This window comes from Parasteatoda tepidariorum, chromosome 11 (genome assembly GCF_982258835.1).
Source record: "Parasteatoda tepidariorum strain Cologne lab strain chromosome 11, Ptep-v5.0, whole genome shotgun sequence".
In the NCBI taxonomy this organism is placed as follows: domain Eukaryota; kingdom Metazoa; phylum Arthropoda; class Arachnida; order Araneae; family Theridiidae; genus Parasteatoda; species Parasteatoda tepidariorum.
The window spans coordinates 13,748,689-13,760,941 of NC_141765.1; the positions used below are offsets into that span (position 1 = coordinate 13,748,689).

Genomic DNA, 12,253 nt, shown 5'->3' on the forward strand with positions numbered 1-12,253 from the left:
ATTACGAATTGTTATCTAAGACGATTGTTAAAAAGTACTTTTATCATAGTTTAATATTTTAAAATATGTAATCATAGTAAATTAAAACGTTTAATAAAGAGAATCTTAAACAAAACTCATCATCCTTGTATCCAAAATTTGTTTAAAATAATTATTTTAAATCAAACTCAATTTTATTTTTAAAAAAAAATCAATAAATGTTATTAATACTTTAAAATATTTAAAAAGTTTAAGTAATATTTTAAATGTGTTACAAACATGAATATGGAAGATAAATTTGAAATTCTGTGAGCAGACGCTAATTCGAAAGTGAGAGTTAAAACTGTTCCACTTAGACTTAGAGGTTGGGCAGCTCTGACGAGCAGGGCACATCGACCAGAGGTCTATTGTACCCAAACCCTAAAATCATGATTAGCATGAAAGCCCTATGGCTGAAATAAAATTCAGCAAGCACCTTACAGGAACATCTTGCAGTTCCCAGGCATTGACAATATGCTGTCCTAAATGCTCAAATCTTTGAGCAGAATAGACCTCACAATCACAGAGTATGTGTCGTGATGTCTCTTCTTCTAGATGACATCCCCGACAAAGAGAATTTGATTCAATTCCCATAATATTTTGGTGTCTTCTGAGGATACAGTGACCAGTAAGAAGACCAATGATCTTCCTTATACTGTTTCTGTTAAGCTTTAAGAGCTCCTTTTGACGTACACTAGGACAGTCTCGATTCAGCTCCTTAGCTTGTCTTTGACCGTCAGCAGCGCGCCACTGCTCATGGGCGATCTTGCCGTAGAGCTTGAATATGGTTGCCCTAAATGAGGAGGGAGAAATTCCCAGCGCAGGTTCAGGGCCCCAGAAAATTGCATTAGAGCCAGCCCGTGCTGCTTTGTCAGCTAGCTCATTTCCACCGATACCCATATGTCCTGGTACCCAATGCAGGGATACCTTGTTATGAGTGGACAGGTCACAGAGGACCGAGAAGCATTCCCACACTAACAAAGAGGTGAATTTACACCTTGACAGTGATAGGAGAGCAACCTGACTGTCAGAACAGATGCGGATAGTCGTATTTTGATATCCTTTGTCTATGCATAACTTGCAGCACAAGATAATGGCATAGACCTCAGCCTGAAAAACGGTGGCATAATTTCCCAGGGGAAAGTGAAGTTTGGTACCATCATTGGAGCAGTAAATTCCTGCTCCTGATTTGGCACCAATCTTTGAACCATCAGTGTACCATATCAGGCATTTGCCTTTAAGCCACCGAGGAGAATTAAACCATTCATCTCTAGTAGGAAAATGGATCTTGAAGGGCTTGTGAAAAGTGTATCTTAGTGACATATAATCACTAGGCATAATAAAAGAGGATAAATCCTTCACTTGTGAAACAAGATGTCCCCATGACAAGTGTTTGGAATTCTCTTTCCATAGGCCAAGGTACATAAGACGCTTTACGCCTGTCTGAGCTTCAACTTCAATGCGTAAGTTCAATGGAAGAAGCCCAAGTAAGCTCTCTAGAGCAGCTGTAGGAGTGGTCCTGAGACAGCCTGACAGGGCTACGCAGACCATTCTTTGTAGTCTGTTAAGATTAGACCTTGCAGAACTCAATCTAGTCCTTGACCACCAGACGATTGCGCCATAAGTGATGATAGGACTAATAATCATTGAGTATATCCAGTAGACTATTTTGGGGGACAGTCCCCATGTTCTACCAATAGCATTTCTACAAGACCAGAAAATTTTTCTGGCCCTGTTGATGCAGTATTCAAGTTGAAGACTCCAATTTAGTTTGGAGTCAAAATAAACCCCGAGAAACTTGACTTTCTCCGTGAGTTCCAATTTATGGTCCAGGTAGTACACATTACCTAGATCAAGTTGCCTTTTTCGTGTGAAGGCTACATAACTTATCTTGGATGGATTGACAGATAAGCCTGATTTAAAACACCATCTAGCTACTTCTAGGAGTGCATTATTCATGATATCAGACACAGTTTTTCCATGTTTGCCTCTGACAACAATAACACCGTCATCAGCGTACCCGATACAGGGAATGCCAAGAGCAGTTAACCGAACTAACAGAGAGTCCATTACCATACACCATAGGATAGGGGACAAAACCCCTCCCTGGGGGCATCCGGCAGTTGCATGCACTTTCATGCTTGCACCCAATAGAGAGGAACAAACATACCTAGAGGAAAGCAAATTCGCTATCCATCTGGTAATTACTGAGTTTATGCCTCTGTTCCTAAGTGCATTGATGATAGTCTCAACAGGGACTTTATCAAACGCACCTTCAATATCAATGAAAACCGCCAGAGCCATCTCCTTATCTGTGATAGATTTCTCAAGCAGGTAGGAGAGCTCATACAGAGCGGTGTCTGTAGACTTGCCTGGTTGATAGGCATGCTGTGAGGAGGACAGTGGCCTTTCTATGAGTACAGTGTCTCTGAGGTGTCTGTCAATTAGCTTTTCTATCGCTTTCAACAGACAGGAAGTGAGGCTGATAGGTCTGAATGATTTAGCCTCAAAATAATTCTCCTTACCTGGTTTTGGTATGAAAATCACCCTGGTATTCCTCCAAGAGAGAGGTATATACCCAAATGCTATGCAGGATCAAAAAATCCTACATAGAACAGGGGCCAGTGTATTCACCTCCTGGATAAGCATCATTGGTATGATGTTGTCCATGCCTGGTGACTTGTAGGGCTTAAAAGACTTTATGGCCCGTACAACCTTCTCATAGAAGACCACCATTTTGGCGGCCTCCCAGTCATTCCTACTACAAGTAGTTGTGGTAGTAATTTGTAGATTTTCATTCTCCACAGGATGAGATCCAGGGAAGTGTGCTTCTAGTAATTCTCCAAGAGCCTCTTCTCCTGATACACCGTATCTTCCGTTTGCAAGACGGATAGCATTTAAACTGCAATTAAAGTCTTTAGTAAGAATTTTTGCAATCTTTGCGGTGGCAGAATTAGTATTAATGCCATCGCAGAAAGTCTGCCATGAGCGACGTTTAGATGCTCTGATCGCCTTGTTATAAGCAGTTAGAGCGTTTCTGTAGGACTGCCATTCTCCAGATTTCTTTGCTCTGTTAAATAACTTCCTACATTTCTTACGTAATTTACTAAGCTCAGAAGACCACCAAGGAACTCTCCTTGGGGAGCTAGTAGACGTAACCTGACAAGAAATATGATATGAATCGAGTATGATCTGTTGCACTTGGTCAACAGTCCACTCCACATCATTAACATTATCGTACTTACCAGAGAAGCTCCCCATCTTCCTCTCCAGAGCTGCTCTAAAGGAACCCCAATCAGCTGTTCTGGGGTTCCTCCTTACGACCTTCAGTCCTGAGAGACCTTTAATAGAGAAAGTAATTAGTTGGTGATCTGAGGCAGTGACGGCCCCAGATACCTTCCAATCATTAACGTAATCTACTGATTTAGAGTTACATAAAGTAAGGTCAATGACTTCCCTTCTGTTACACGTAACAAAGGTAGGTTCATTGCCTTTATTAAGGACATGCAAATTAAAATGTAAAATATGTTCCATGAGTACATCCCCCCGCTGGTTACAATCACTGCTACCCCACACTGTGTGGTGAGCATTTGCATCACAGCCGAAGATGAATCTACAGCTTGAACTACAGTGAGCAATTAGGGCCCTAGTAATGTCAGCTAATGGATCCCTCTCCTCATAGGGGAGATAGGCTGAGACTATGACAAAATCAGAGATTGACTTATTATCATAGAATTTTAGCTTTACTGCAACTAAATCCCTGTTAAAAAAATTTAACAAGATTAAGGGCATTTAGATTAGACCTAGCTATTATGCAGGTCCTGGGAAGATCGCAATGGGTATCATAAAAGATATTAAAACCTTTAACATTGAGACCCATTATTTTGCCCTTGCGGGTCCAAGGCTCTTGTATAAGAGCAATATCTAGTTCTCCATCATTCAACCTTTTGGCCATAAGGCTTGAGGCAGCAATGCTATGATGGAGATTGATTTGACCAACCTTGATTGTAGCCATTGGTTAGCAGTATGAATGAAACCAGAATGGCTCCTATCCTGGTTATTTTTTGGAAGAAAGATCTTCCTTTATCAGCTCCATTGCTTCATCAATACCAAGCATGGAAACTGGTGAGTCAGGTTGTAATGTTACGTCTGACCCAGAGTCCAACCCAAGCTCTGAAAAATCAAGAGCCCCAATTGAACTTACCTTGGAATCAGGGGAATTTGCCGGCCAAGGTTCATCCTCCTGTTCCATGTCCTCTTGGACATCAGGTTCTACAGGGAGGTCCGATGTTGTTGGAGCCTCAACTGCTTTTTTCCTGTTAGGATTGTGGATAATTTTAAATACTCCACGATTTACTCCAGTCAGTGCGCAAAAGTTTGCCCTTGCAATTGCTTCAGCGTCTTCAGGCTCCACCTCAAAGATCCATCTAGAGGTGCCAGGTCCCACAGCACTTTGCAGAACCCTCCACCCCATCGACTTCAACCCTGGGTTTAGTCTCTGAAGACACCATAAAAAGGTGCTCTGCTCAGAGAATTGCTCCTTAGTTTTAAAGGCAACCTTCACGGGCTTGGGAAGCTCGTTTGCCCCTATGACCTTGAGCTTAAGGTTACCCAAGGCTTTGTTGTTAAAGTGGTCTTTAATCCACCCAACAGTAAAATCATCACATTGAATTACCAGCGCTCCTCTTTGGAGGTGGTTATTATAAATCTCGGGCATTCTTTCGCCACCAGGAATGGCGTCAGTCCGCTCCAAGATTTCCTTCAAGATGTTATTTGAGTTTTCCATAGAAAGCTTGTCCGGAGGAAAATCCTCCAGGACTATAGCAATCTTGGTAGACCCAGTTGCTCAGGCAAAAGAGACCCCAGATTGGAGGCCCCCGGTTGGATCCCCCTCTCCAGCTCTGCTATCCCACTAGGGGGAACCACTCCGCTGGATTGGGCTCTCCTCCCAGGAACAACATCCTCCCTGGGCTTCTTTCCAATTTGGGTTGGCGCATTGGGAGAGGGTGTTGCATCAGAAGACCTAGGTCTCTTAGCTCCTCCACTCGCAGCAATGGCCCTCATTTTTCTTAACTTCTTCTTTTGGCTCTTGGACAGTCCAATGGTACCAGACACACTGTCTCCCGAGTGCCTCTGGGGACCAGAGACTTCTACAGAGGAAGGGCCTGAACCTTTGGACGCCTCACCAGCATCCGAAGCAGACTGCAAAGCAGCGGTATTAGCACTGGGCTCACCCGAGGGCTTACCATATGCTACTGGAGACTGTATTACACTTTTCGAACAGGAACCTCTGCCTAATTCCTGAACGCATCCCTTGTTAACCGGCGCGACGGATGATGCCATATCCAAGGTTTTTCGTTCGCTCATCATGATGTTTGCCTGCCATTTAGTTACCCAGTGAGGGGTATCCAGGGGGCACCACGTGGAGGCGGCAGGCATTACCCCCAACTGTTCCTCTTACACATAGTATAGAAAACACGTATAATTTGTTTCATTGGTGGCGAAAGAATAGGCGAAAGAACTCCTGATCTGGCAAAAGAGATAAGTGTCTTTGGCAGGCAACCCTTTTACTTCGATAGTGATGTAATGTTACATCTGGATTAGGAAACCGTTTACCGTCAAATAGTGATCCAACAGTTCGAAGAAATCGAATCAAATAACTGCGTTTCAGTTACATAAAGGTATAAGTATCCCCTTTCCTGTTTTATAAGAAATGGTGTTTTTTGAAATAGTAGAAAAAGAAACTAATTTAAAATGACTTTTTTTTCAACGTCATTAAATATGTTATCTCTATTTCAGGTGACAATGCTTATAGAATTTGCTTGTGCATTATTTTATCTTTTTCGTCTGTTACATTGTGCTTCATTTCTACCTCTGGAAATTTTCTGTCGTGATAAAAAGAATATTTTAGTTCTCTCTGCTATACTTTTAACAGCTATTGATATGTGCTGTTACATTGCATTAATCAATTCTGGTCATGGTAATATTGCCTACCGTTGGTCAAGACCTTTAAGACCTATCTTCATGGTTAATTTCAGTGAAAGCAAACAGGTAATCATTTTATATTGTTTAGTTTTATATTTTTAACTTTTGTTCTTCCAGAGATCAATATGTTAGCTTCTTTAAAAATCATTATTATAATCATTTGGAGTATTTTTTTAGAAAGGAAGTAATTAAAAAACATAAAGATTAGTTATGTATATTAGTCTAAAAGAATGCTCAATGTTTTTCTTTAATGCCTGTAAAATGTGCAGCTTGACTTATCCCACCTTGCATTCTGGAAATAGGCTTTTTTAAAATTTTTCTTTTTTAATGCTTTATTTTGATTTTGTAGGTGCGAAGAGCATTTCGAAATATTCGAAAAACACTTCCTGATATTTTAAATGTTCTCATTTTGTTTTTTCTGAGTATATCATTGTTTTCCCTCATGGCTCAGAAACTATTTCAGAAAAGGTAAGTTGATAATGCATCTTTTCCAGAAAATAGTTATTAATGCATTGATATTGGTTTTTGTGTCTTGTTATTCATTTGAAAAGTTCTGTATCAACAGTAAAAGCATTCATCCTGTTAGCATACTTTTTTTTTCATAATGTTCTCATTCAAGGATTGTGTGACTCTCTTAGAATCGGGCATCTTACTAAGTTATCATTTGACTTAATAGAAAGATATTGTTTGTAATATAAAATCTTTCTTTTATTTATTTACATAACATAATTGAATTCATATTTTTTAAAACTTTTTTTGTTATTTATAGGAATGTTTTTGTGCAATTATTAAATTAATTCCAAAATAATGCCCACAATTTAAATAAAGAGCTGTAAAATAAATTACAAATTTTATTGTTTCATTGTCGTTTAAAACAGTAAAATACTTAACATGATTATTAAATATTATATTTTAATGAAGTTTCATCTATATTTATGTTTGAATATAATTAATTTTTATGATTACTGGGGTTTGGCGATGTGTCTGGCTGTTGGGATAATGATTTAATGAAAAATATAAAAGTAGTTTTCAAATTACAGGGATGAAAGACTTCCACGAAAAAGCGGAAATCCGCTTTTTTCTCCCAATTTTTTAAATTTCCGACCATGTTCCAAAAACTTAAATTTCTGGGGAGTCCAATAAGAGATACCCTAGCAGCGCGAATGATAGTCAAACTTGAGACGAACCCCCCCTGCAGTAGCCTCCTGACAACCGCGACTTCCGCTATAGATTGAAAAAGAGTTCAAAGCCGTGATATTTGATTTATTTTGTTTGGCTGATTTTCAGAACTTAAAACATCAGGAACTGCGCCGGAACCTGCTAAAATTGCAATTCTTATTCAGAGGTTTTTTATGCAAATCATCGATTTTCGTATTTAACTGATTTAAAAGTTACTTGTTGCAATTCGTTTTTATGCGATTTAAAAACCGTACTCGCAATTCCCATTCACGAAATTTTAAAATCCAATATCGCGATATGTATTTAAGCGTTTTTAAAATCCAATATCACGATTCGTATTCCAAAAATCCAATGTCGCAATTCACATTCACATATTTGTAAAATTCAATATTGCGATTCGTTATCACGCGGTTGTAATATCAAGCATCGATTTTCGTATTTATACGCGATTTAATAATTACTCATTGCGATAAGTATTGACAGGATTTAAAAATTATGCATCGCGATTCTTATTCACACGATTTTAAAATCCAACATCTCTATTCTTATTCACGCGATTTTAAAATTCAACATTGCGATTCATATTCACGTGATCTTAAAATTAAACATCGCGATTCATATTCACGCGATCCTAAAATTCAACATCGCGATTTTAAAATCCAACACAGCAATTCTTATTCACGCTATTTTAAAATTCAATATAGCGATTCTTATTCACACGATATTGAAGTCCAACATCGCGATTCTTATTAATGCGATTTTAAAATCCAACATCGCGATTCTTATTAATGCGATTTTAAAATCCAACTTCGCGATTCTTATTTACGCTATTTTAAAATCGAACATCCCGATTCATATTCACACGATTTTAAAATTCCTTATCGCGATTCATATTCACACGATTTTAAAATTCCTTATCGCGATTCATATTCACACGATTTTAAAATTCCTTATCGCGATTCATATTCGCACGATTTTAAAAGCAATTTAGCAGCTATGAGTAACATGAATGTATTTTAACGTTGGTAGTCAATTTAGAAGGCGAATACAAAGTGTGTGTAGTTAATGCTACCGAAAAAAATAAATTCTAGTTTGATTGGTCAAACAGTCAAAGTGACTAAAATTGTCAGTAACAATCTATCAGAAGATATTAAGGTGAAAGTTGGCGACTGTTTTAATTTAAAATGATTGATCGGTCATTAATTTAATATAATTAAGCTGCAACTTCCTATAATTGCTTAATTTTCTTTACCATAGTAGTGATCAAAATTTTAAAATTATATTAACAAAATTTTTAATTCCACTGTCTAAATGCTTCTGTCACTTTAAATACTAAATAAAAAAAAAGTTGCTTTTATATATATCTCCTCAATATCACAGTATTGTATAGAAAAATCCCCCCCCCCTCTCCTCCTGAGTTATAAAAGCTCAGTTTTTTTTTTCTGACCACTTTCATGCCTGAAATTAAAATGATGAGTGCTGAAAATGAATATTGAATCAAGAATGAATAGAGATAACTGGTTAATATAAAAAGTGCGAATACGAAAGGGAGTGAAATATGTAGGTTACCAGCTGATAGTAATCAGATATGTGATGTTCATGTAAATTTACATTTGCTTCATCACTATTACCAGCAATGAAATATTTCTGGTACTTCTTGCTGCGCTGAATTGTTTTGGAAATATTTTTTTCTCTATTTTCTTTGCACCACATTTAAGAACAATTTCATTACCTTATTAAAAATATGTTCATATGCTTTTAGAAAGCTATGACCTGAGTGTAGCGTGCTTTTAAAATGTATATTCTATCAAAAAATATTTTAAAAATATCATATATAGGCAGAAGTTAAGAGATAAATAATTTTAATTATTCTTTAAAATTCTCCATATTGGGAAACTCAGGAGAACAATGAGCTCTCAATTTTTTATGAACATGAGTTAATTTTGTGTTTTGTAATTTGCTTTAAAAATAAGCTAGGCTCTGAAAATTTTTGTAATGCAATTATTCCCTCAAAAGTTATGCATATTTAGTGCCATAGCAGTTTACTTTTTAGAACTACTACATTCATTGGCACTGTTTTTGTTCCGATCCTTATATGTTAATTTTTTTATGCAATTTTTATCTCTTTCAGGAACTTAAAATATCCTGATGGTCAACCTTATTTTACCAATTACCTTGATATATACTTTAAACTATATGTTCTTGTTACAACAGCTAATAATCCTGACATTATGTGAGTATTTTTTTATCGTTGTGTTTCAATATTTTATTATGTACAGTTAATGTGTGACTATCCAGAATTCCACTAATCAAGCTTGTGATGACCAGAAAAAAAAATTCTGGCATTCCAAATTTTTTTTAAATTTAAAATTTTTTACCAAAAATTAATCAAAACATTCAAACTATATCTTTTTTGATATAGAATAGTTCAAAATAGATTTTTTTTACTATGGATGATCAATTTTTATGGAAAAGGTTTATTCACTATTGCCTAACTGAGAATAAAATTCTTATTAACATTTGAAAGAAAAGTAATTTACTATTGATGCCTAACTACTAATAACATCAAGCTGATTATTGATAACATAATTAATTCTCTGTTTTATACTGTAAGGAGTATATGAAGCATTGTACCTTTGTTCTTTTCCTACCCTATTATTATTTTTTTTATGTTCTTAACTAACTTAAAAATGAAAGAAAAGTAATATACTTTTAATTTGAAGATGGTATAATTTTGAAGAGGCAAAGATAAAAAATTTATTTTTAATGTTAGAGAAAATGTTGATCTTTCTTATGAACTTTTGTATAGATTTTATTATACTCTAGTCAGTTTCTACTGATGCCAGACATGGCAATATACACTGGAGAAGAGAAAAGTTTAGGAAAAGATTTTCTATAGTGACAATACAGAAAATATTTTGCAAAGAATTTGCAAATCTTCATAATATGCAGAACTATTAAATGTGTCATCATAAAATATTTTATAATATTTCAATGGAATAATGAGTATTATCAAAATTCTGTATTTTGCTGTATAATGTAATGAAAATGTTCTTAGTTTTGGCTTGAGATATAACAACTTGCTCCAATCTTGCAATGAGAATAAATTTTAGAAACATGTGTTTTATATTTTCCTCTGTTAATTTCCAGCACTGAATCATTTAGTTAAAATGAGTGTGGGCAATAAGGTTCTCGCCTAAATTTAGTAATTTCTGTAGATTGCCATCCTCTTGCAATTATAATCAGAAGAGTTATTAAAAGTAACAGTTGAACTTTGTTAATACTCAATATGTTTAAATGCATTTGTATCCATATACATTTACAGTCAAACCTAGTTTATGTGAACTTGAAGATCTTAAAATATTTTCACATTACCAGTTCAGGCGTTCAATAATTTTTATTTTACAAAATCTTAAAATATATAGACATTTTGCTTTAATTTTATGTATTATTCATTTTCCATGAATAAATTTCAATTGTAAATGTTTATGTTTAAGGATAGGGGCAAATAGATGACAAATGATGTTTTTTTCTTTCAGGAAAAAATTCTGAATCCTAACTATTGAATTTGATCTAATGAAACTTTTGATGCCTTTTATATACATTCCTTAGATTAATGTAAATTCCACAGTTTGACCAGATAACTAAAATTTTAAACTTCATATTTTTACGAAAACAAGTTATCATTTTCGAGATGAAAAACTGTAGATATAGAAATAATAACTTTTAACTTATTAATCTCAGTTTTCAATAAGCTATAGGCTGTTAAATAAAGGGCTATATTATTAGAAATTTTTAACCACAAAAAAATTCCCAAGATGCACTTTTAATACTTAACACCAGACACCAAACTACATAATTAGTTTTACTGTGCCACATAATAAAATTAATTCTAATAAATTTAATAAAGTTTTAACATAATAAAATTAATTTTTCTGTTTAAAGCAAGAGACTAATTCTCATTTGTATAGTCTATTTTGATTTAACTACTCGAACTCGGATCTGGTTTTTTTCTCACTACCTTATACTAGGTACCCTGACCTCTGGCCAATATTCATTAGTTTCATAAAGTTTTTCATGAAAGCAAATTTGCCCCTTATTTGTTGCTTGATCTAGGAGTTAACTAAATCTCTTGTACTGTTAAAAATTCTAGATCAAATTATGATAAATACTGGCAAACAGGCAGCATCCCTAAAATTTATTTTACCTTATTTTTTTCCTTAAAATTTTACAGTGAAAATGGATTTTGCAATTAAAAGTATTGGTACTCAGTACCTTTGACTGCAATTTGATCATTAGTTTTTTACAGCGTGAGGGCTCAAAATTACTGACTACAAAGATTGAATAGTCAGAGAGCTTTTGCATATAGTTTGTCTTACTCTAACCGTAACAACTTTATTTTTTACCTCTTAGCTCAGGGTTGGGCAACTACGGCCCGCGGGCCAACTGTGGCCCGCCGGAAGGTTTTATCCGGCCCGCGGATAGATTTTTAATTTGCCGATCAGTGGCAAAATTAAAATTATTTCTGTTTTTACTTTTTTAACAAAGTACTGATGACCTTTTTACTTTCTCTATTTTTGTTCTGCGAAACATAAATTGATGGAAATAGTTTGCACAGACAGCTTCAATTGGTAAAATGTTGAAAGCAAAAGTTCTTTATAGAATAGCCGTAGATTGAGCTCCAACTAGCGTTTGTCTTTCTCGAGGAATCTGATATAGGTAAATTGTACTTCACATTTGGCAGACTGCGCATTTTAAGATCCAACGAGCGGACAATCTAACAATCATCTGAAGCAGTTGTTTCTAAATATGCCAAAGTTTTTCAAATCATTACCAAAAGCTAGTTTCCAAAATTTAATACTTCATGCCCAGAAGATCAGCGCTATGTTTGCTTAATCTTATATATGTGAACAAGAGTTTTCAACTCTGAACCTTAGAAAAACTCATTTCAGAAGTGGACTAACAGAAAAGCATTTAGCCATGTTCCTTAAAATGAGCACATCTCACTTCGAACCTTAATATAAGGAACTTTTAAAAATGAAATCGCAATTTCATTCATCTCACTAAATAT

The 12,253-nt window shown here is 35.4% G+C and overlaps 1 protein-coding gene across 6 annotated transcripts in view; it reads left to right on the forward strand.

Moving 5' to 3' along the window:
• LOC107440072 (two pore channel protein 1) overlaps window positions 1-12,253 on the forward strand; it is a 62,085-nt gene that overhangs the window by 17,136 nt on the left and 32,696 nt on the right. For all 6 annotated transcript variants that reach the window (XR_011638263.2, XR_011638264.2, XM_087155442.1 and 3 more), the window contains 3 exons: window positions 5,818-6,069; window positions 6,353-6,471; window positions 9,314-9,415. Coding sequence is in view for 4 of the 6 variants with exons in the window: in XM_087155442.1 (XP_087011568.1) it covers window positions 5,818-6,069; window positions 6,353-6,471; window positions 9,314-9,415 (473 nt within the window). In the remaining 2 variants the exon portion in view is untranslated. The remainder of the gene's footprint in view (window positions 1-5,817; window positions 6,070-6,352; window positions 6,472-9,313; window positions 9,416-12,253) is intronic.